The 26,357-nt window shown below is 40.9% G+C and overlaps 2 protein-coding genes across 5 annotated transcripts in view; one reads left to right on the top strand and one right to left on the bottom strand.

Moving 5' to 3' along the window:
• The window catches only part of LOC147012952 (uncharacterized), a 571,074-nt gene that overhangs the window by 11,679 nt on the left and 533,038 nt on the right, over positions 1–26,357 (top strand). The window lies entirely within an intron of this gene.
• Positions 186–22,973, bottom strand: LOC147012953 (uncharacterized). Of its 4 annotated transcripts, none has more exons than XM_085854348.1 (4): positions 20,602–22,973; positions 1,626–1,805; positions 1,333–1,501; positions 186–1,209 (listed from the first exon to the last, which is right to left on the bottom strand). In XM_085854348.1, the coding sequence occupies exon 4, from the start codon at positions 1,096–1,098 to the stop codon at positions 268–270; it is 831 nt and encodes a 276-aa protein (XP_085710474.1). In that variant the 5' UTR covers positions 1,099–1,209; positions 1,333–1,501; positions 1,626–1,805; positions 20,602–22,973; the 3' UTR covers positions 186–267. The 4 variants fall into 4 exon arrangements, with proteins under 4 accessions (XP_085710474.1, XP_085710475.1, XP_085710476.1 ...); XM_085854349.1 differs by having other exon boundaries at positions 1,626–2,181; XM_085854350.1 differs by lacking the exon at positions 20,602–22,973 and adding an exon at positions 1,938–2,941.

Raw genomic sequence — 26,357 nt, forward strand, 5'->3', positions numbered from 1 at the left:
TTAGTGCAAACCCAAATCCTTGTGGAAAATTCTGGGGAGGAAATCAAAGTTCGGGTGCTCAGAGGACCTGCGCGAAAAAATCGGAAAAATTAACTTTTGCCAATATTGACTTGTGGGATGTCTAACTAGGGGTTTTTTTGGGTGCTGAATTGATTCCAACCATTATTTTTGAGAAAAAACACTCCTTGATCATATAAAATGTATTTTATTGACATTTTTAACAGAACTGTGCTCAATGGAAATGTTGCTTCGTCAGCTTTTACAACCTTATTCATCAAATTCCCCAGTATGTTCCTCACTCCTCTTCTCATCCAGCTGGTTTATGTTCAGGCAAGAGTTACCATGACAGATGCCGCAAGCAAAACCCTCATTCATCTCATCACTATTCTCCTCTTGCTCTTCTGCCTGTTCTGGAGATAGGACAGCATCGACTTCTGCTTCCTCAATCTCTACGGCTGCTGCTTCATCTTTTTCTGTGACCATGATATCCTGATCAATGCTCCCAAGTCCGTTTTTCACGTTCAAGTAACAATACTTGTAGCGATGGAGCTCAGCATATGACTCAGAGTATCCTAAATGATGACAACGGTCAATCAACCACTTGGATCCAAACATGTGGTCAAGTTGTATCGTGAGTCCAAGTTGAGAGGGCATCACTCCTGATCGAGGGCGATAGGCTTTCCGTCGGTTCTGGCCCCAGACTGCTACCTTTTCATCTGATTTCACGATTGGTTTCAGTAGCTTCTGTTGGCTGTTGGGAATCAGAGCAAGCTGGTTCTGTGTATTGGTCATGCTCTCCACCGAAGGGTACTGCTTCTGGTCAAGTGGGACTCTTGCCAAGTCTCCGCAGATCAGTTTGATGGCAGTTGAAATGGTGAGCTTTTTCAGTTCAGCATCCAGGGTTTGCGAGGGGTTGAGTTCCTGCTGACGGTAGTCTCGAAGGATTGCGTTTGTCATGTCTCTCAGACACACAATATCTGTTCTTCTCTCATCTGATGTGAAGTAGAGAGACTCCTCATACTGTTCCTGAAGCTTTATTTTCAGATACCGTGGACTGTAAACCAGACTTATGTTCTCGCTGGGGTCAAGCTCTTCCATCTTCCTGTTGATCTCTGCAAGAGTTGTAATACCGTGCTCCACCCCTTCATCTATCCAAAAGCACAGTTTCTCAAACAGCAACTGTCTCTCTTCATCAATAGGCCGTCCGACCTGAGGACAAAAATATCATTTTTAATTCAGCCGAACCTATCATTTTCATTTTCATTTCATAATTGCATTGCGATTATAATTGCCTCAGGGTTTGTAAACGATTGCTCGAATAGGGTCCTGCACCGAAGATGATAAAGCGCCTCTTCTGCCACCAAGTCTATGATCCCAGACAGACGACCGGCAACCTCACGTCCCCAGGCATCTCCTCGTTTCACAGCTGTCTCCATCAAATTCCTTTTCAGTCTGTCCTGGCAGCGATTGTCAGGCGCACGATACACCTTCCGGACTCTGCCTGGATGATGCCACATATATGCATGATTAAAGTATTTGACTTTGAGTGGTAGAGTGAAAAGGAAAAAAAAAATTGAAAAATATACATTTGAACTTGTGCAGGACTCGGTAAACGCGCAACTTACCAGGGTTTCGTTCCAATGTTCCAACGTTGATGCCTTCATCACAGAGTATGCAAACATCACGGTAGTTAAGATGCGCTGATGGTGTTTGGGAAGTAGAGCTGGAGCCAGGTGAGGTACTTTGCCCAGATGATATCCGGCGTTTTTTCGTCCCGTCTGAGCATCGGCCCTCCTCATCTTGTTCTATGGAAATAAAATTATTGTTTAGAAAGCAAATTTGAGATTATTATTGTCGTTTTTATTTGCAATGCTACTTCCTTTGAATGATGAATAAAAAAAACTTATGATTAGCTGTTTCAGTTGCAGTGGATATACTTCTCGCACGACTGTACAACCCTGTTTTACAATCCACATGGTATCTCAACTTGCTGTCTCCTCCGTTGTTCCAGTCCTCATTTAGTCTCTCGATCAACGCCGCATCACCCACAAGCTCAGAATGTGATAAGATCCGTGGGTGGCCTTTATTGGAGACTTTTGAGAGCGTATGCTTTTCAATCCCAGAACCACCACAGATGAAACACCTCAAGCCAGGTTCAGTTACATCCTTGTCCATACTGTCCTAAAAAATAAGACTTTTTTTGTAAACAACAGACAGGACATGAAATTTTGACACAAAACACACAGAACACACATGCAGTGATGTGTTTTAACATTAATAGGTCCTCTCTACGTTGAATATATTCAACTTCTATTGAGTCCGGTACACAATAATTTTATAGCTAAAAGCTCTTAGCTAACACAGAGAATTCTACTGAGCATGAGCACAAGTATAACCAACAATATAGCAGTGGTTTCAAAAATGTTGTTTGCTGGTTTCAGCACAATTTGAACAATCTGAATCAATTGAGCCAAATTACCGCAAAACACAGTCTGAGAAATCTAAAAATGTATCGTATCAATATTTTACGGCCAGGAATTCATTTTTCCTAAAATCTAATGGTTGGAATCAATTCAGCACCCCAAAAACCCCCGAGTTAGACATCCCACAAGTCAATATTGGCAAAAGTTAATTTTCCGATTTTTTTTTTTTTTTTTTTTTTGGCGCAGGCCCTCTGAGCACCCGAACTTTGATTGCCTCCCCAGAATTTTCCACAAGGATTTGGGTTTGCACTAATTGATAGGTGTTAGTAGACACCAAGATGTATACGTTATTAAAGAAATTTTTGGTGAGCAATTTTTTCACAGAAGGTCAATACAATTTGCTAAAATTCCCGAACTATAAGCCTGTTTGTTGGCTTGGATTATATCTCACCGTGGATTATGTCTCACCGTGGATTATGTCTCACCATGGATTATGTCTCACACGGTCTTACACTTGGAGGCGACGCTTTGGTGTGGACTTTTGTCCAATGGGGATCAGCTGAGTGCTTGTCACACTCCTCACGTTTCGATATATATATATATATATATATATATATATATATATATATATATATATATATATATATATATATATATATATATATATATATATATATATATATATATATATATATACACACACACACACACACACACACACACCTCGTTTACAGATACGTTGTAATGGCTGGTGAAGACATTTACTGGTTCTGGAATGATTTCATATGAATAGGGCACTATTTGGTGTGGTGCTTTTGGTGTGGATAGCATTGTGGAAATGCAATGGAAGGAAGTAAAACTCAATTGTGTTAAGTTTCTGAACCAAATCTGATTTGCCTGATGGATTGGCTTGAATGTCCTTGTCATGTTTTCATCCAGCAACATATGGGACTTTTAAACCGGATGTTTCAGCAAGCGGCACATGCGGAATCCATCGTTGAGGAATGAGGGTGGTGTGCTGCTTGTACATGTGTTCAGTTTTTTTTTTTTCCTCGTCCAAAAATCACGATGCTTTTCTCCATTTTACTCTTGGAAAACTGTTGTCGATGTTGCTTTTGCCATAAATTGAAGCATTCTGCAAGATGTTCTGAACCATAATCTGACGACTACCTCTTCATGTGAAAGAAAAGGTATCGTCATAAGAGCTTTTTGAAGAAGTTTTATGAAGTTGAATTGAGGACAATAATTTGGAAGCCCACAAGGACAGGCCTCCACTCACTCATTCTCATCTCTACTTGTGCACCCACCCACTGAACCACTTGCAGTGCTTCATAGTTTTCAGATGTATGGCAGACCCTTTATCTACACAGCTGAGTATTTAACGACTTTGCAGGAAATGTATTATATTATTATCATTAGTTTTATTATTATTATCATTATTGTTATAATTATGCTATATGCAGAGCGTTGTCGATTGGCGTGGTTACAATTCTGCATGTGTTGTCAATCAGACTTATATTGTAATCGGTATAGAAAACTGAAGACAATTTCAGTTGGAGAAGAAATGCAAAACTCTGGTTTTGATCAAATAATGTTTCATCCCATCATATCTGCTCCACAAGGAGGTCTGACCACCCAGCGATGAAATTGGCAGAACTCGAACTTTCCTTGGCTTTTAATGTTCATATATATATATATATATATATATATATATATATATATATATATATATATATATATATATATATATATATATATATATGTGTGTTATAAATGAAGAGGAAACAAACATTATGTATATGTGGAAAGATTCTAATTTCTGGCCACACCCTTTTACCTATGTGGCTCACTTCCACTTGGCATAAAGGGTATCCGTTCCCCCATGATAGTTTTGCTCTTTGCCCCACCTCCTGCTCCAACTCCCACCCCATGCCCCAACCCCCACTCCCATTACCCCCCACACACCCTACTGTGTATGTTTGTTCTGATTTACCAGTCATATCCTTTGACACATGGTGCACAAACTTGGTATCAAGAGTGTTCACTCTCCCCAGGATGGTGCTGCACGATGACCTGCTTCTCCAACAATTCCCAACCCCCCACCCCTCCCCTCTCCACCCCTCCCCCCCATACACCTACATAAATATATGTTGACTAAATAAATCTATTTGTCTCTGCGGCCAATAACTAAAAGATGCTTAGAAATCAAATTTTGTGGCACCTCGTCGAGAATTAAATTATGATTTGCATTTCTTAATGAAAATGATGCGCTGAATACAAATCTGAATTCCACATGTGATATTCCATACCAAACGTGATATAATTAACCTTTAATTTTTTTTATTTTTTATTTTTAATTAACACAAACACCCAATTTACACTCATGCACTTCCTTGGAGTTTTCTTCATTTGCAGGCAAAGTTTCAGGATGCTGGGTTTCATGGTTTTAGAGTTATGGAGGAGATATGCGCACACACACACACACACACACACACACACACACACACACACACACACACACACACACACACACACACACACTGACAGTTATTAGTAGAGATGTGATTATTTCAGGTTAAACCGAAGTGAAAGCCCTCTGAAGTCGTCTTTTCCTGTTTCATACAGAGCTGGATTTGCACGATATCATAATATACAATCTGTTGTTTATAAAAAGTACAACTTCTCAATGCATAAACATTCCCCAAGTGTTCTCCCAAAATTGCCGAACTGATTGACGTCATTCTTGTCGCTGCAGCGATTGCAGCTCACCTTGGTGGAATGAAACGTGGGGGCGTTCAAACATGCTCTGCGAACGGGATACTCCCAAAGTCCAAGACATGCATTTGTTTTTTCAACATACGTTTATATTCCATTAGCTGGAAAATATTTTTTTTACTCATCATTTTATTTACTGATACACTGAAAAACAGAAAGTTAGTGTTTCTTAGACTTTTGTGAGTATCTGATTTGTGGAACATTTTGAATGCTCCTCATATAGAGCAAGTTCTCATTGACAATGTCTGTCCGAGTTATGTATGCTTTGTGCCCTGTTCCCATGAGCACCGTGAGGACCCCCCCCTCTCTATAAAAGTTAGCTTTTCACCGGCAGTCCTTGTTGACCCACGAATCTCTGAGCATCCTTTGGTTATTCTTGACCCCTTAATCTCCAAGTTACAGTTCAGGCAGTTTCTGCTAATTAACATCATGTCATTTAAACATGAGTGCCCTGCAAATTCATTTTCTTTCAAGCATCCATTTAATTTCACTTCCAGATCTTTTTGGAAATCTGACAAAAAGAACCTTGTGCAGTGGGCACCCCAAATTGATGGAATTCAGTGCCATTTTAAGTTTGCTTATTCACAAATGCATTCCACGTGTGTATGTGTGAGCATGTACAGTGTGTGAGATCACCAGTCTTTTGGGTGTACTTAAGTAAATGCAGGTATTGAATCATTCATTATACCTGTCCTTATGCTGCTCTCACTACATATGCAATGGTATATTTGTGAAACTTTTTTTGCATCGAATGCTGTGTGTGTGTGTGTGTGTGTGTGTGTGTGTGTGTGTGTGTGTGTGTGTGTGTGTGTGTGTGTGTGTGTGTGTGTGTGTGTGTGTGTGTGTGTGTGTGTGTGTGTTGATGATGATGATGATGATACTGCCACGATGATGTCGTGACTGCAAACCCAGAAGGGCCTCCAGCAGTATAAAGATGTCAAGATAAAATGCTGTCACCAAGCAGATGAAAAGTGAAGCTGCTGACTCATTTCACCCTTATTGGGGCTCCTCAGGGCAGCTCATCGCTGTTCCATCCGCTCAGTGACTTTGAAGCCTTTTGGCTTTTCACTGGTGAATGATACACATCTAACTGTCATTGGTAACGATACCAGATTGTATTTAGAACCAACAAGTGCCGTTGATGCCACTTGTTGGTGATGTATGCATGTATCAACATAATTGGAGGGAACAATCGTGAGAGATGTGATTGGGTCTTGTTATTTATATGTTAACTGTTATTGGCATTGCACATGGTGCATGGTACATGCTTTGGAGCCTCGACATTTCTGTCTATGCTGTCGCTGATAATTCACCAGCAAGTGATGAAACCTGTCCGGTGGCTGAGGGTGGCATGTACTATCGGGATTCTCATACATGTAATACTTCTGGAGGAACCTGGGTATGGCTTGAAACAGCAAAGGGCTACTTTGTGTACCTTTTCTTGGTTGCTTGATGTAGCTTTCTTTGGCTAGAAGAGCATGGTAGTTAATATATTTGATAATTTAAGCCACCTGGGGGAATTGATAAGGTGAGAGCTGACTGGTTGTTCCTTCTATTTACAGGTGAGAGATGTTATTGGGTTTTGTTATGCATGTACTGGCTAATGATACATCTCCAACTGGGATGCATGAGACCATATCATATTTGGAACTCACAAGTGCCATCTTCCACATTGACACATTGTGTTTCGCTCAACAATCACAATCAGGAAGCATCACCATTGTTTAAAAGCAGTCGGGAGTTGTACGAATGGGATTATTGAAATTCTGCGACAAACCTGGTGTGTGCATCTGTTTAGAACAGGTACACCGTGACCCTGCGTGTTGGAAGAGGCGACTAAAAGGGGTGGCGTCAGGAATGGCATCCAACCATAAAACATTGTCTCAAAAAGGGAACCATGATGAGTATAGTTATATCTTGGCAGGGTACAGCCCAAAGTACCTTGTGGGGGTCCTCACCTCCTCTCGTCAAAAATCAAGGTGGGGAACCTGATCGAAGCAATCGAGGAAATTACTCCTTTCATGCCAACCAAATGTCTGATGCCCCATATGGAGATCGGTTTCTGAGGTTTGGGACATGGAATGTCGGGACAATGACAGGGAGATCAGAAGTGGTGGAAGTATTGGTCAGAAGAAGAGTGGACATGTTTTTTGCAGGAGATGAGATGGAAGGGAAGTGGTGTGAGAATGGTGAAGGGGAGGCAGGGACAGAAGTACGAGTTTGTGTGGCAAGGGTGTCCGGAAGGTGTGTACGGTGTTGGTGTCCTGTTTTCTGAGGGGTTTGTAGACAGTGTGGTGAGTGTGACTGGAGTGAGTGAAAGGTTGATGATGGTGAGAATGGTAATTGGAAAGCTCTTAGTGAATTTTCATATGCCCGCATGTCGGTCGGAACGATGAAGAGAAGGACAAGTTCTGGTGTGTGATAGAGAAGTTGATGGAAAATGTGAAAGATGAGGTTGTTGTGGTAGGAGGAGACTTGAATGGACATGTGGGAAGGAGTACAGATGGTTTTGAGGGAGTTCGTGGAGGTTACAGATATGGTGTGAGAAATGGAGAAGGTGAAAGGGTTTTTGAGTTTGCTGATGGAGCTGATTTGTTGATCTGTAATACTCAATTCCAGAAAGTGGATAATAAGCTTATTACATACACGTCAGGTGGGTCGACGACAATTGTTGACCACCTGATGGTGCATAGGCAAGATAGGGGGAACCTCTGGGACACAAAGGTGATCCCAGGGGGAGGAGGCTGTTTCACAGCATCACCTGGTTATCTGTGACATAAGGATAAAAGGTGCGAGGAGAGCTCGGCGGGTGAAGTACCAACCGAGGATGAAGGTGTGGAGGTTGAAAGAGGCGACAGTGAAGGAATCATTAAGGGAGAGGCTGAGTATGGTTGAGGATGATGTGGTTGAGCTTGAAAGTGGTTGGATGTCAATGAAAGATAGTCTATTGGGAGCTGTTGGTGAGGTATGTGGATGGACAAAAGGACCACCGAGGCACTTGGAAACATGGTGGTGAGGTGATGAAGTTGGAAAGAGGATTGACGTGAAGAGGAAGGTCAAGGTGTGGCAGAAGAGGCAGCACATGAAAGTTATAGGGTAGCCAAAAAGGCTGTAAAGAAAGAGGTAGCAAAGGAGAAGGAGGCATATAGGAAAATGCTCAGAGAATGTTTGGATTTGGAAGAGGGTCAGAGAGCGGTATTCAGGATTGCAAAACAGATAGCGAGAGAGAGGTGCGATGTGACGGGGGTGAGTTGCTTGAAGGATGAAGTGGGACAAATCGTTGTGAATCCCGATGGGATTAAAGGAAGATGGAAGAGAGATGTGGAAAGGCTGTTGAATGTAGAGAATGAATGGGATGGCAACGTAGAGAGCAACCCAATTTTAGGACCGGCAGAGAAGATAACTGAGAAGGAAGTTGAGGAAGTGATTATTATTATAATATTTTTTTGTATGCAATGTCGAGGCTCGTACAAGAGCTAACACACAGAAACGCACAACAAATGGAGCAGGAGACAAGAGGGGTGTGGGAAGGACAAAACAGTGTGTAACGGAGAAATGAGGATATCTGTGGAAGGGAGAGGGATGGGGTGGGGTACACGGGGTAAACAAGATGGACACTATGGGGACTTTCAGGAAGGAAAGCAGGGAATTTGAAGGAGGTGAGTTGGGGGTGGATTAGTGGGGGTAGAAAAGATCGTGGTTTTGGATGGGGGAAGATAAGAGGTGGTGGTGAACAGCTGTTTTGAAAACCTGGAGGGAAGAATGGGATTGAAGTGGAGAGGGAGTTTGTTCCAAAGGTGAGAAAAAAAGAGGAATGAAAGAGTGAAGGTGAGCAGTGATTGTAGATTTTGGTAGTTTTATCAGAAGGGGGTTACTGGCGGATCTTGAATCCCCTGTGGAAATATGGGGGGGATGACATATCTCAGACAGAGCGAGAGTGCGGGGGGGGGGGCATAGAGGAGAGGAGGGATCAAAAAGAAAAGAGACACAGAGCAAACTTAACTAGCGCCTTACCTACCACTAATACAGTACATGGGCCCCAGCATTCACAACCGAGGAGAAAAGGGGAGAGAGAGGGAGTGAGCAATTGCACCCTTAACCCACCGGATGAGGCAGAGGTGCCCTCGCCATTCAACACTGAGGGAGAGAAGTGGGGGAAAAGACTGAGGTGTCTTGGGTGCGTGAAGAAGAAGAGTGGTGTGTGTGTGTGTGTGTGTGTGTGTGTGTGTGTGTGTGTGTGTGTGTGTGTGTGTGTGTGTGTGTGTGTGTGTGTGTGTGTGTGTGTGTTGCGAGTGCATGTGAAAAGGGAAACCGAGAAAGGTGCAGCGGAGACTCTCATTGTCACTAACTCTGACCTTCATGAGGTTTGAGATTTATCAGTGGCATGCCTGGTTTCATGTGGAGGCAATGTGGAGGCAGCCCAGAAGAGCTCAATGTGTTGAAGTTTTCCACTGGCTCGTTGGCAACCTCCTCTCCATCGAACATTTCATGAGCACTGTTGCAGGCTGTCCCCTGACCTTGGAATCCATTTGATATTGTAAAGTTCTATTGACATTGATATTCTCTTGATATTGTAACAAGTGATAAGAGCAATGAAGCATAGAAAAGTGGGAGGGCCGACGGGAGTTGTGGGAGATATGTTGAAGGCAGCGGGAAGTTGGGGTGTGAAGAGAATGACAGAGATCTGTAATCTGGTGGTGAAAGAAGGCCACATTCCAGTGGGTTGGGAACTGAGTACCCTCGTCCCTCTGTACAAGGGGAAAGGTGACCCTCTGGGCTGTGGCTCGTATAGAGCGATAAAGTTAGTGGAGCATGGAATGAAGGTATTGGAAAGGGTGTTGGAGAAGAGGATAAGGGAGAAGGTAAAGATTGATGAAATGCCGTTTGGATTTATGCCAGGAAGAGGAACGACAGATGCAATTTTTATTGTAAGGCAGTTGCAGGAGAAGTACATGGAGAAGAGCAAGAAATTGTTTTTTGGGTTTGTTGATCTGGAGAAAGCATTCGATAGGGTTCCACACGAAGTAGTAACATGGGCATTGAGGAAGTTATGAGTGGAGGAATGGTTGAGCAGAGTAGTGATGGCCATGTACGAGAGAGAGTGCATAGCAGGAAGGACAAAGGATGGGAATAGTGGTGAGTTTGAGGTGAGGGTAGGAGTGCATTATGGGTTGGTACTAAGTCCACTTCTATTTGTAGTTGTGATGGAGGTGCTGGCTCGGAGGGTAAAGGAGGGTTTTCAGTGGGAGTTGCTGTATGCAGATGATCTGGTGTTGATTGCAGAGAGTAGGGATGGACTGAAGGAGAAGATGAACAAGTGGATGGAATGTATGGAGGAAAAAGGCTTGATGGTGAATATCGGAAAGACGAAGGTGATGGCAAGTGGTAAAGCATGTGGTGAGGTGGAAAGGACTGGGAAGTGGCCGTGTGTTGTGTGCAGGAAGGGTGTCGGAGTGAACTCCATTCAATGTACAATGTGTGCTGAGTGGGTTCATGGAAAATGTAGTGGTGTGAGAGGGTCATTAACCAGTGTGGTAGCTACATTTAAGTGTAAGGTGTGCATCGAGGAATCTGCAGATGGAGGAAATATTGAGTTGGATCTTGGAGATGGCATATGAAGTTGGAAAGTGTGAAAACATTTTGCTAACTCGGAGACATGCTGAATGGAGAACGTGGATCAGACTCGGCGACAGTTGCTGGAGTGAGATGTGCATGGAAGAAGTTTCGGGAACTGAGTGGCGTGCTGATGAGGAGGAGAGTGTCGTTGAAGTTGAAGGGAAAGATGTATGCTACATGTGTGAGAAGTTATATGATTTTTGGGAGCGATACATGGGTAATGAATGTAGAGCAGTAACAAAAGCTGGAAAGGGTGGAAATGCAAATGATTTGGTGGATGTGCGCAATATCAGAGAGAGAGAGAGAGAGAGAGAGAGAGAGAGAGAGAGAGAGAGAGAGAGAGAGAGAGAGAGAGAGAGACAGAGAGAGAGAGAGAGAGAGAGAGAGAGAGAGAGAGAGAGAGAGAGAGAGAGAGAGAGAGAGAGAGAGAGAGAGAGAGAGAGAGACAGAGAATGAATTGTGGAAGAGGATGGGAATAGAGTCTGTGATGGATGTTATGAAGACAAACAGGTTGAGATAGGTTGGGTCATGTGTTGAGGAAGGATGAAAGTGTCTGGGTAAGAAGAGTGATGGAAATGAATGTTAAAGGAAGTGGAGGATGGGGAAGACTGAGAAAGACTTGGCTAAAGGTGGTGGAAGAAGAATTGCGGGTGAAGGGGTTAACAAGGGGAGATGCAGAAAATAGGGCAAAGTGGAGAAGATTGTCATGGGGCCCGCAAGGCTAACCCCCACTCCAGCAGGGAAAATGGCCTTAAAAATTCTTGTTGTTGTTGTTGTTGTTTGTCTGACCTGGACAAATGCTGTGTTGATACCATCATGATGACGTCATGACTGCAAACCCAGAAGGACCTTGAGCAATGCTAGAAGGTCAAAGTCAAATGCCGTCACCAAGCAGATGAAAATCAAAACCAACGAAGAGTTTTGCCCTTACTGGGCAGAGATTATGTTTTCACCCCTGTTTTTCGATCTGTCTGTGAGCAGGATATCTCAAAAAGTTATTGACAGATTCAAATAAAACTTGGTGGACAGGTTGGATGTCTCTTCTTCTTCTTCTTCTTCTTCTTCTTCTTCTTCTTCTTCTTCTTTCGGCTGCTCCCGTTAGGGGTCGCCACAGCGGATCGTCCGTATGATCCGCATAGTGATTTGGCACATGTTTTACGCCGGATGCCCTTCCTGACGCAACCCTGGTCGCCTCTTACGACACAGGGATAGACAGGTTGGATGTCTGACAAGGATTAATTGATTCAATTTTAGTGAAGATCCGGATCCCGATCCGGATACGAGAATCTTTTTTATTTTATTTTAAGTGATTCACCATTGAGAGATTGGAGCAAAAACTACATATTGAGCAGTATCTTCAGAAAGTATCGTATTTTCCGGTGTATTAACCATGTATTAACCATGTTTTTCACCCGCAAAACAAACAAACAAAAAAAAAATGATCATTTTATTTTCTAATCCAGATCTAAATAAGTTTGTACATGAACCTTAAGTCGCACAAAATGAAAAGTTTGAAATCCAGACGAAGCAAAAAGTTATATCGGAACATTGAAATCTGTTTTGGAATTCTGTCAAACCTTTTGGGGGTAAAATCAAAGTTCAATTACTTCATCACAGAGTGCTGTAATGGCTGGTGTGCACAGTAATCGTGAGAGTTTCATCGCTGTGCTCCACTGATTTGTATACATTCAACTCCTGTAATGCGGCGCACGCATTCGAAGCTCCCACCTGCGATCGCTTACACGAGTTTTATTATACCGATGAGGAAGAATTGATGAAGAATAAAACAAGAAGTTGAAGAGAGAGGCGAGGATATCAATCAGTTTTATTTTCTTTCTTATTTCTAAATATGATGAATATGATTTTTTTTTGTTGTTTATGGAAAAAGTAAGAAAAGGGAAAAGAAATGAGATATTAGAAAACAAAGATTCTTTCTTGTGGATTTGTGGCCCTAAAAAGGGCCATTTATGTTTGATGAAGCTTTTCAGCTAAAACCGAGGAAATCCTCGTCGATGATGGCACGTAACTCCTTGTCTGAATCGCGGTACAGCAAGTCCCCGTCGCTTTGAATTGGCCCTGTACTGGTACTTACCAGAGTTGTACATTCAAAATAACATTGTTCATCAAGGGTCGTAAAAGGTTGTTTTACGACCCTTTATGACAAAGGGCCATAAAACGTTTTTCATCACGATCAAAATGGACGTGCCTGTGAAGCGTCAATCTCACACCTGTGCAAAGAAGATTGAGAGTATCGCGTTTTGCAACTCTTGTAAGACCCAATATCAGATGTGTCAGAAATTCGGACTTAAAATTAGGACTTTGATGTGATTAGTGAAGAATGAGGAAAGAATTGTTCAGAGTGAGAAAGGTTCGAAGAAGATAGGGAGCAAAAGACGGGCCTTTTACCCGGACGTGGAAAATGAACTCGTTGTGGAGTTTAAACAGATATGTGCTTTAGGATTGGAAATGTATTTAATATATGTTTCCGAGGTACGGACAATTAAAATTGCAATGACGTAAAAACTGACATGTACGCAGCTAATCTGAAGAACATTTACCATTATAAGCACACGTCAGGCTTTGTGAATATAAGCGCATATGTGATCCACTAAATCTAAAAATGAGCGCATACGCTTATGATCCAGATTCTACCGTAATTGAAATGCAGAATTGAAAATTGATTGTTTTTAAGACTGATTAGTTGTTTTTTTTTATACCTATTCCTTTACCGACATATATTTTATATACCTGTGTATGAACCGCACCCCCGACTTTTAACTTTTTCACACCAATAAAAAAGCGCAGTTCATACACCGGAGAATATGGTATTCACACCCCTAAACTTTTGTCACATTTTGTTATGTTATGGCCTGAATTAAAAATGGATCAAATTTAAATGTTGTCACCAATCTCAACAAAATAACCCAAAATGACAAAGTGAAAACATGTTTTGAGAAATTTACACAAATTAAGTCAAAATGAAAAGCTGAAATGTCTTGTGTCAATAAGTATTCAACCCCTTTGCTATGGCACTCCAAATTGAGCTCAGGTGCATCCAAAGTCCTCTGATCATCCTTGAAATGTCTCCACAACTTGATTGCAGTCCACCTGTGGCCAACTAAATTGATTGGACATGATTTAGAAAGAAACACACCTTCCAATACAAGGTCCCACAGTTGACAGTGCATGTCAGAGCAGAAACTCAATCATCAAGTCGAAGGAACTGTCTGTAGAAATCCGAGATAGCATTGTGAGGAGGAATGGATCTGGGGAAGCGTATAGAACAATTTCTCATGTTGAAAGTACCCAAGAGCACAGTAAGCATCGTCATTAGGAAATGGAAAGAATATGGAATGACCCAAACTCTTCCTCGAGTGGGCTGTCTGACCTAACTGAGCAACTGGGCAAGAAGAACCTTGGTCAAGGAGCTGACCAATAACCCAATGACCACTCTGACAGAACTAGAGTTCCCTGGCTGAGATGGGAGAACCTGTCAGAAAGACAACAATTTCTGCAGCACTTCACAAATCTAGGCTTTATGGAGAGTGGCCAGATGGAAGCCACTCCTGAGAAACAGGCATATGACAGCACGCCTGGAGTTGGCAAAAAGGCACGTTGTGAAAAACTGAGTGCCTAAGGCAAAATATTTTGTCTGATGAGACAAAAATTGAACTCTTTGTCTGAATGCATTGGGCTACATCTGGTGGAAACCGAGCATAGCTCAAAACCCATCGAACACCATCTCAACCATGAAACATGGTGGTGGCAGTATCATGCTCTGGGAATTGCTTTTAAATGGCAGAGACTTGGAGACTTGTAAGGAACAATGAATAGAGCCAAATACAGGAAAATCCTTGAGGAGGACCTGCTTCAGAGTGCAAAAAAACCTTAGACTGCAGCGAAGATTTACATTCTAACAGGACAATGACCCCAAGCATGCAGCCAAAGCAACACTGGAATGGCTTCAGAACAAGAATGTGAAAGATCCTGAGTGGCCCAGCCTTGAACCCCATTGAGAATCTGTGGAAAGACTTGAAAATTGCTGTTCACTGACACTTCCCTTCCAACTTGACAGAGCTCGATCAAATCTGCAAGGAAGAATAGGAGAAAATCCCCAAATACAGATGTGCAAAGCTGATAGAGACATAACGAAGAAAACTCGAAGCTGTAATCGCTGCCAAAGGTGCTTCTACAAATTATTGGCTCAGGGGGTTGAATACTTATTGAAGCAAGACATTTAAGCTTTTCATTTTTAATTAATTTGTAGGAATTTCTAAAAACATGCTATCACTTTGTCATTATGCGGCATTTTGTGTAGATCGGGAACAAAAAATTTAAATTTCATCCATTTTAAATTCAGGCTGTAAGACACCAAAATGTGACAAAAGTCGAGGGGTGTGAATACTTTTGAAGGCACTGTGTATCATGACATTTCAAAGCGTTGTGGACGGATTCGGACGAAACTTGGCAGATGAGTTGGATATGCGACAAGGACAAATTAATTAGATTTTGGTGAGGATTTGGATCCAGGTACGGGAATTTAGTGATTCTTCAGAATTGAGAGATGGAGCCACAAACAATATATAGCACAATATTTCAAAAAGTTTTGTAGGGGTTATGACAAAACTTGATGAATGAGATGGGTCAGTAATGAGAATTAGCTGATTAGATTTTGGTGAAGGTCCGGATGCAGATCCGGCCTATCAGTGGGATACAAAACCGAGACTGTTCAGCCTGGTAGAGATATGTGCTCTACCTCATGCAGTTCTAGTGTTGGAAGTGTATTTTGGATCAGTGTGCCGTTGGAAAATGAATCCTTTTCCGATTAAACGATTTACACTCGAAACTGTAAGGTGATGCAGTATCTGCTTGTACTTCTGTTTTGTTAGCGTCCCATTGATTTTAACAAGTTTCCCTACACCAAAAGCTGAGACCCAACCTCAGACAGTCACAATTCCTTCCCCGTATTTAACATTCGGCTGCAAACATTGTCCGTAATGTTCTCCAGGTCTTTGGTTTAAGAACTGGTGTCTATTCAGTCACCCAATGTTGGCGTTGCCTTGCAAATTTCAGTCTTTTCACCTCATTCTGTGGGTTCAGCAGTGGTTTCTTGTTGTAGGCGATCTTCATCTTTTCTATTATCCTCTTCATAACATACCCTTCTTTTTGCAGAGTTTGGATCTTTATGCATTGTTATGTTGAAAGTTGCTTCCTTTGTGCCATTTTGAACCCGCTCATAGACTTTCAATTAAAGGGAACAAGCAGTTGAAAACTAATTTCACATATTCACTTATTTGCAACTTTTATTGGGGTTTCTTGTGATTCACTTTCTAGTTTGTAGTGCAACTGCACACAAACATAAGAGTAATAATAAATGAAAAATCCGGTTCCGATGGAGATAAATACTATTCATATCATTGAGCACATACTTTTTAAATTGTCCAGGTGTGGAACTGACTCAGACCATCATCGTAACAAGGCATCATTCAGTGTTTATGGCTTGAAGGAATGAACATTTGCAATTCAGGAAGCTACGATATGCACAATTTGCTGCAGCTTCTTTCAAAATCCCAAACGTATTAATTACAACACACATCCAAACACACACCACAGGAAGTAGGAAAGGACAGAGTGGAGGGGGGGGGGACGAGGAGCCAGTTTGTTGGTAGTAAGTTAATTTTATTGCACCATGATGGATTGTCATGCCTACCAGTGCAAAATTCCTCTGAGTATGTAGAAATGATTGATAATTTGAATGTTCTGTCTTACGGTTTGTACGAAGTGCTGATGAGCTTTTCGGATAAGGTAAAGGTGCGTTCGTGATAGTGGGCAGCTGAGTACATTGGAATCTTTTATAGTGTATCTCTTCCAATTGGCACAATGTCGGTCTCTGGGACCATCATGCAGGGTCCGACAAACTGTATCGTCCAAAGTCCACGGTTCGAGTTTTTCACTGTCTGGCTCCTTTAACTTTCAATGGTACGAGTCCTTTGCACTTGTGTGATAATAGTTGACACTGCAAATGTAATCGCCACGGCCCACCTGTCAATTGTAACTGCATCCCATCAATGTTTGCTGTCGTTGTGCACTTGTAATACGATCCAAATTGTGATATGGCATTTGTTAATGGCATTTTTGTTATATTTGGTGTGAGAAACTTTCGTTCAGCTCTGAAACACGAGTGTTATAAAAGTTACCAACTGATGTTTTCAAGTTCATGTTATTTTCAGTGTTGATGCCTCTTGTGTGTGCTAATCAAAATATGTGATCATAATTAAGCCTCCCCTTATCGGACAGGAGGAGGCTTATACCTGTTTTAGGGTTTGTTTCAACAATCGGTACCCCCAATTTTAATAGTACCTCAGAGTTTATTAGACCTCTTGGAGTGCTAAACCACCATTTGAAGTTTTTTTTTTTTTTTTAAATCTTTTTATTTCTGCAAAAATCTCAGTCAGCAGGGACTTTCAGAATTAAATTTTGACCTTGACTGACTTTTTAAAGTCGTGACCTCATTATAGACATTTTAACATGTTTCACCATAACTTGACTAAGATTTGTCCAATTGGAACAAAATTGCCCTCTTGCCCTAAATGATGAAATCATAGCCTAAAAAGTGAGGTGCATTTACACTTACGAACTTTGCCTCACATCCCATCTTGTTAAAAGTCAAGGTCAAATGGTGGTCTGAAAATAAAACTAGTTTTCTGTCATTGCTCAGTTTTGCCAATACAGAATCTCAGACTGCTTAGCTTCCAAGATGTCCTTGGATCATAATTGTGGACCTGAACTGAAGTTGTGCACCTGATATTTGATTAGTGCCCTTGACCTACTTTTTTCGGATTGTGACCTAATTCAGGAAATACACCTTTTTCATCATAAGTTGAATAATTTTCCTCAGATTTTCATGTTTAGTTTTTTTTTGGATATATTGTAGATGGGGACACATTCTTAATTTACACTCTATTCCATAAATGATGAAGCTCAACGTCGTATCGCAGCCCAAAAAAAAATTGCGATCATTGGATCATGGGCGCTAGGGAAGGCTTACCCTTGGCGATGACTTTGTGATCACAGATATCTCGTAAGCACATTTGTTGTAGCATTCGCACAGGTGATCACGTGAGCCGGTATCAGTGTGGTGTTGAAACCCCTTCTATTATGAGGTCATGTGACTTGTTGATGCTGCGCAGAACATGTATGGCTTCTCCTTTCTGAAGTGCTTTCAATCACCGGTACCAAAATTGGCAAAAATATCCCTCATCGATACACATCTGAATAATTCATCAATATCAATGTATGAATGTAAAAATATATAAATCAGCTAGTTAATGCTTCGTTTATATCACGAGCCTCTCGACAGCCACCAGCGGAGTTGTGGAAGATCAAGATTGGAAGGATGTGCAAAAAATGTTTTCACAGATAAGTTTGCACAACGATATATAATCTCACATGATATTTAAAGCAAAGCATTGCGATTCATATTGCATTGTGACACATGCAAATGGTCCAAACATGACGAGACATGCAGTCCATCCAATTACCACTGATAATTACTCAGTCCACCCAATTACAAAACAATCTTTTTGTTGTAATGATTTTGCAACATCAATCTCACACAAAATGAAACATAAATGCATGTGAATACTTGATGTGGGAGGAGGGATGTGGGGTAGGGGATAGGCATGTTGAGTTTCCTAAAAGCCTCACTTCCATGTGCACCTACCTTTATGATTAATGCTGAGATCATACAGGTAGATCTCAGCATTAATCATTAAGTTAATGATGGTAAAAACACAAACTTGAATTTATGGAAGTTTTTTGATTCTGTACAATAGATCTCTTTCTTCTCCTTTCCTCGATAACACAAAAGTCAACTTGAACAGTACTTGGTAGAGTGCATACCTCCATCAGCTTGAACAGTTTAAGTTTTGTATCCCAATGATCGGCTGGATCTACATCCAGACCTGAACCAAAATGTAATCAGCTTGCTCTTTTCATCTCCCCAATTCATCCACCAAGTTCTCTCCCAATCCATTTGAAATATCATACAATTGATAATTTTTGGCCTCATCTCTCAATGGTGAAGAATCACTTGAGAAATTTTTTAAATTCTCATATCAGGATCAGGATCCGGATCGGGATCTTCACCAAAATCGAACCAATTCGTCCTTGTCACACAACCAACCTGTTCACCAAATTTTGTCTAAATCAGTCCACAACCTTTTGAGCTGTCGTGCTCACATAAAGACAAACAAACAGACGGGGTGAAAACATAGCCTCCATCCACCTTTACTGGCGGAGGAAAATATAAAATAAACCAATGTCACCCGCAGGGTGACCCATATCTTGCCAAAAGGTGACCACATGTGACTTCTTTAAGGTCACACTGAGGTGAACAGAGCTGCTATCCACCAGGAGCGACTCCTTGAGGAATATCTGCCTACGAGAGATTCCGATGAGAATCGTTCTACAGAGTAACCATGAAAAATATGCTTTTTCCTCATAACGTCACCAAATGACGTCATAATTTCTCAAGCTTGATATATCAAGAAAGCACTCATTGAGGTGTTCAATTTGAGGTACTACACGATATGGTTCCTAAAACTTGAAAATTTGACCTTGGGGTCAAATATGTTTGACCTAAGGCGCTAACCATGAAGGTCAAGGCCAATCGCCACCAAAATTAATCAGCTGAGCGCCAGACCATGAACTATATTCCCATGAAGTTTGAAAACAATCCGATCAAAATTACTCAAAAAAATAAGGGTTTCGTCGACTCCCCTGATTTGCAACAGTGACCTTGACCTTTGACCTTGACCTTCAAAATTTTATGCGCTGAAAGGGACCTCTATAGGCCTCTGATATGCGAAGTTAAAAAAATTTCCAATGATAACTGTGCTCTGGAGAATTTTTTTTATACGTGATTACAGACAAAAAAAAACAAAAAACATACAAGCTGACTAACATATCTTGCAAAAACTTCGTTTTGGCAAGATAAAAAAAAAACAAAAAAACATATGAAGGTCAAGGCCAATCGCCACCAAAAATTAATCAGGTGAGCGCCAGACCATGAACTATATTCCCATGAAGTTTGAAGACGATCCGATCAAAATTACTAAAAAAAATAAGGGTTTCGTCGAGTCCCCTGATTTGCGACAAAGTGACCTTAACCTTTGACCTTGACCTTCAAAATTTTGTGCACTGAAAGGGACCTCTATAGGCCTCTGATATGCGAAGTTACAAATATTTCCAATGATAACTGTGCCCTGCAGAATTTTTTATACGTGATTACAGACAAACAATCAAACAAACAAACAAAAAAAAAACATACAAGCTGACTAACATATCTTGCAAAAACTTTGTTTTGGCAAGATAATAATAAAACACACTTTATCCCATATAGATGCATTTGCAGCTATATATTTATTTCATACACGCATTGGGTGTGGGGGTGGGGTGGGGGGTAGGGGAAGGGAGGGTAAGGCAGAGAAGGGGTTGGTGTGGTAAGTTGAGAAAATTAAAAATGGAGAAAATTAAGAGATGGAGGGTGATATGAGAGAAACGGGAGTGTAAGAGAATGAGGGAGAAGGGAAAGAAGTTTGGGAAGAAACAAAAAACATTTTTCATTTTCTTTTTTACATAAATTGGTCTGGTGTTGTGGCCCAGGCACGATGGGCTGAATGGCCTCCTCCTGCGTCTACATTCCTTGTGAACAAATAAGGGGTAGAGTGAGGTTGGGAAGGTTACCCCTTGCAGGAAGATTGGGGTTATATTCCCTCCCACTCACCTCCAGATAGTCACCCACTTGGATATCCTCCTCGGTCTTGTGTTTAGTATCCTGAACGCCCAAGGGGCTCTCTGGCTGGTTCTGCAATGGGCAAATTCAGATAAATAATGTTTGGTATTCTGCAGAGCAAAAGGACCGAGGTGGTTTGAAAAAAATCTCTCTTAACACACCTTTCCAGCCAGGGAAATTTTGCTGTACCCTGCGCGAAAGGTATGGCAGGAATGAGGCACGGAGCATACGAGAAAGAGTTTTTGGAGGGGTGGGGTTCAGAGGTCATAAGTTCCATCATATTTGCCTTCATAATAAATATATAGCCCCTTTTTGCACTTTCACCTCCTTTTATCACTTCATCGATTTTGAAAAGCGTGTTGTCACACCATCTTATCTTCGGTCTCACAAATGTCATTCGGAAGGACTCAAAACTTTTAATGCAAATACATATTGTAAATCAGTCTATAACATCAAGCCTCACAGACCGGGGTCATTTATCTTGAGTATTTATTGATTTTTAGGTCAAAATCCAGCAGTGGTATCTTGGATCAACCAAGGGTCTTCTAAAACATTTCACTCAGAGCTCATTTTTGATATATTTTACACTCATTTTATGCATTAATTTGGTCACAGGATTAGGATGGAGATCATGGTGTCCATTAAAAGTGATTAAAAAAAAAATAAAAATCTTATTATAAAAAAAATAAAAAAAAAATAAAAATAAAATCCCCTACACCCTTTTCTCTGTCCTACCATTGACCTTCCTTCGATTCCTTCTCAATTTTGTTTAAAACCAACCTCACCTCCAACCTCCTCAAATTCATGATTACTTAATAAATAGATGGCCCATGATACATTGGGATAAATTTGGAGTGATTAGGACAGCTTCGAACAGATATAATGACAAAAAAAACCGTTGGAACAGGAAGATGAGGATAGCTTACTCGTGATTGTCTCTGAACTATTTGGTTCTGGCTTTGATTTGGAGCAGAATCAGATCTGAATTATAAGTGTTATTCTCAAGTGGTACCATGAGGGGCACGACATCTTGAGGCATGACGTCTTTCACAGCAAGTTTTAATGGAAAAACCAACTCCAGATGCTTCACAGCTCAAACTGGTGTGACAGGTTGTGTTTCATGAAAATGGTGTTTTTCAGCCACTGTGGGCCTGCGATGACATTACTCAGGAAAATGTGTAAGCAATTAATATGATTTGGTGCCGATGCCATGACATCACCCGGCCCCAAGCCGTTTTTACTGTATACTGTACTTCTGACATTCGGATTGCATAATTATAACTGCTATGTCTCAATATGGTGGCCCATGAAGTGTGTAGACATGAAATGTGGAGAACTAGTGCGGGTCTGTTATGTTGAGTGAATCTCATCATTGTCGATGGGGAACGTGCACAAGTTTGGGAAAGACTTGCACCATTGGTGGCTTGACAAGGGATACTGAAATGACAACACCACTGGTGGTGACAGGATCCTCACACCTTGCTGGCTGTGCTGTTAGAGCAAATGGGCCCCAGAGTCTTACTCTCTTTATTTAATTTGCACTGATTCATGCCTCCAGGAAATGGACTCGGTACTCGGATTCAATCTTTGTCTTGAAATTATGGATCCAGCTTTGTGACCTCCCTTACACTAAGATGAAATTGTTGCTTGACGCCTTATTCAGACTATCATTTATAAGCTGATGATAAATGCAAGTTTCAGGAATAACTGACGGTCACAATTTGACAGGTGACTCAGGTGTGTCATTCATTTTCGCTTTGATTGACTATTGTGTGGGATTGTTGAGCGATGACTTCTCATGCCCAAAAACTTCAAAAATATGCATTGTTGGCTTTGATTACAGCACATTTGATTGAGAAAGAACAATGTCCACAAAATAAAATTGGTTTGAAAGAAAGAATAGCTGAAGAGATTGACTGAAAGAGGCAGGTATACCTCCGCAGTGCTGAACAGTTTGCGTGTTGTATCCTTCTGATATGAAAGGCCGAATCTGGATCCAGACCTGAACGATATTTTTTATCGGTTTCCTCTTGTCACCTACCCAACTCGTCCACCAAGTTTTTTTTTTTTTTTTTAATATTAATTGTCCACAACTTTTTGAAATATCATGCTATATATCATTTTTGGTCCCATCTAAAAAAAATAAATAAAATATCAGAGTACCAGCCCTACAGGCGATCTTGTTCCAAGCATGCAACAGATTCTTCTGACGCATACATTTTATTTGGGTGGTGTGTACATTACTGACAGCTCTACTGCTTATAATTTGAACTACCTCACTGCACTGGAAAACGTGGGGACAGGAATACTGTCCTGTAAATGGGGGAGACTTGTATTCCCACCTGGAAGTGGCGCTGCATGATACACACATTTACATGGAGAATTTTCATCCTCCCGGCCCCCCCCCCTCCCAAGACCACCGACAAAGTTAAAAACACCCCTTTCCACTAATTGGGGTCATGGTAATCCTATGTAGTCAGTCTAGATGTAATCAACACAGAACTGTAGGGGGAGTAGCGCGACAAACACCGGTCCGTGATTTTTCTTAAGGATACTCGTATCCAGATTGAGATCTTCATCAAAATCATATCCATTCATCCCTGTCACACACTAAACCGATCTACCAAGTTTCCTCCGAATCCTTCAATAACTTTTTTGAGATATCATGTTATATATTGTTTTTGATATCATGATATTATATATCATGATATTATATATCATGATATATAATATATATCTGGATCATGATATTATATATCTGGATCCAGATCCAGATCTTCAGCAAGGTTGAATAAATTCTTCCTCGTCACACACCAAACCTGCCCACCAAGTTTTGTCCAAATCCATCCAGAACTTTTTGAGAGATCATACTATATCTTTTTTGGCCCTTTCTCTGAATGGTGAAGAATCACTGAAAATTATGGTATTCAGATCTGGATCCGGATCTTCACCAAAACCTAACCGATTTGTCCTTGTCATACACCCAACCTCTTCACCAAATTTTGTCTGAAACCGTTACCAATGTTGCGAGATATCCTGCTAACAGACATACAGGGAAGAAACATTAACCTCCATCCGTATTTGGTGGCAGAGGTAACTATGTGCGATTGCTTCCCCAAAATGGTTGATTATCTTTTCAAAAAAGTGAAACTCTACTTCACAACCATATCGCATGCCTATCTGTGAGTGTCAATGAGGATGTAAAATAAATAAAACTGAAAAAGGATCTCTTATAAAGTGTTGTTGTTTATGTGCCCCTTCCATGTACTTATATATATTTTCATAATTGCTTCGAGAAGTATCATCATATATAATTTTGTATTATTATTATATATATATTTTTTTTTGAGAAGCATGACTATATATAAAGGAGACACATCATAAGGGTCTCCTTCTAAACTTTACCGTTTGAACTGCTATATAAATGCTCAAGGTATTGCTTCTGCTTCCTCAATCCAGGAAGCACAGGCTTTGAACACAGGCATGTCTTCTGATTAAATAGATACAAATTGTTGTTCCAAGTACGTTGACTATTAGCTTTCCAAAAAAATAAAGCAAATATTACCTTTCCAAAGGTACCACTTTTTATTATTCTACAACACCAGTAACCCTTTTGAATGAAGTGTGAGACACACACATACACGTGCACACACCTCCACACACACACCTACACACACACACACACACACACTACAATCAAATAGAAAACTAAATACTGCATTGGAGTCATCAGAAGGAACTCAATGAAGTAAAGAGTAAAGGAGGAGTCATCAGGAGGAACCTGGAGAGGATTCGGGTTTCAGCTGCTACTCCTTGACACTCAAACCCACCCAGGCGCAGCCAAGTGAGCCTTACAGAAAACTTTCTGCAAGAACACACTTCTTTATAGACAGATAGATAAAGAAAGAGAAATAAAGAGCAAAAGAAGGTAAATAAAAGTAAAAGCAAGAATTAGAATGAATAATGAGAAATGTGGAAAAGTAGAAAGCAGTGTTAAAGGAACAAATAACAAAGATGGCTTGAACATGGTGGGTTACAAAGATTGTTCTTCTTCATTTTTGACGGATTGATGGAAGGACAGATGGATGGCAAGACTGAGCCAATCGGACAAGTGTAGGTTTTGCAAAGTAGAAACAGAAAGCATGAGCCACCTCCTATCGAGATTTAAAAACTCATGTCAGAACAGCTGTACACACAAAGGCACAACAAGATACTGTATGGAGAGTAATCTACTGACACATCTGCAAAAGTGTCAATATCCCAGTCTCAGAAAACTCATGGAAACATGAACCAAAAGCAATCATTGAAAACAAGGAAGTAACAGTCATACGACCTGATGATCCCATCCAGGGTCAACATAGAAAACTAAGCACTGCGACGAGACATTGTACTCAGATACAAAGAGGAAAAGAAGGCATATTGCTAATTGAGGTTTCAGTACCCAGTGATTTTGGTCTAAATAATGCAGAAATTAAGAAAATGACAAAATATCATGACCCTCAATCATGAAGTGAAAAGATCCTGGAAGCTGAAGAATGCCAAAATTGTACCAGTGATAATTGGACAGGAATGATAAAGAAGAACCACACAAAGATCCTACAAACCATCCCTAGGAACATTACCACAGATTAACTACAGTCGGAGGCTGTCCAGGGCTTAGTGACAATCTTGAAAAGATCCCTCAGAACAAAACTCTGAGAACAACACAACTTCACAACTGAGGCCATGAATCATGATCCTTCACTGAAACGAAGGTGGATACTTTGAGTCCTGGCAGGGCTCTGTTCCACCTTCTGAAACCTAAATTATGGAGATAACAATCAACAATCAACAACACACACACACACACACACACACACACACACACACACACACACACACACACACACACACACACACACACACACACACACACACACACACACACACACACACACACACACACACACACACACACACACACACACACACGAGTTTCCTCTTCGTAATAGATACATTATGATCTGGACATGTCTCCCTATCCTTCTTACACCCTTATTAATTTTGAGTTTTCCTTTAGCACTTGCCCCGAGGTGGTTGACCCCAACAGAAATCCAGCCACCTGAGATGGAATGGTTAATTTGAGGGTGCAATGGTCCAACTGGAATTCGTCAAATCGAATGCATAAGCTTCAAATTATCTGCACGTTGTTTCTTTCTTTGAGTTGTGCTGACTTCCACCTTTGAACACTTTTGTTGAATGACTCAGATTCGAGTCCTTTTTTGTTAAACACAGATTTGGACTCAAGGTTCAAAGTATTCCATCAAGTGTGATTCTGAACCTCAATGAAGAAAATGTATCTGCTTGAATAACTGGTGTATCGGTCACATTTGAATGCACATTAAGTGGTTGGTTCAGGTTACAAGGCTTCTTTCTCAAATGGTAAGCAAAACACTTTTACATTAATTTAAGGTTCAGGGAGGGGCTTGTACATGTATTGGATGTGTAATAAGGACATACATGTACTTTAACATGAATTACAAAGACATGAGTATAAATTGGACAAATCAACAGCATATTGCATTTGAACCTGACACTCCAACGTGCTGACCTCTGTGTTTAAGTAAGGACACTAAATAGGCCAACCCAGTAGAAATACAGTATTGAGTTGAGTATAGTTACCCCACACACGCAAAGCAAAAAGTAGGGTGAAGCAATTGGTTCACGTCTGTCTGTCTGTCCACAAACGTCAGTTTTATGATCGAGGA

Source organism: Eptatretus burgeri, chromosome 14 (assembly GCF_056783735.1).
Source record: "Eptatretus burgeri isolate ZD-2024b chromosome 14, Ebu_testis_v1, whole genome shotgun sequence".
Classification (NCBI taxonomy): domain Eukaryota; kingdom Metazoa; phylum Chordata; class Myxini; order Myxiniformes; family Myxinidae; genus Eptatretus; species Eptatretus burgeri.

Excerpts from the sequence above, each read along its gene's own strand:
- LOC147012953 (XM_085854348.1), bottom strand. The coding sequence starts at position 1,098 with ATGGAAGAGCTTGACCCCAGCGAGAACATAAGTCTGGTTTACAGTCCA.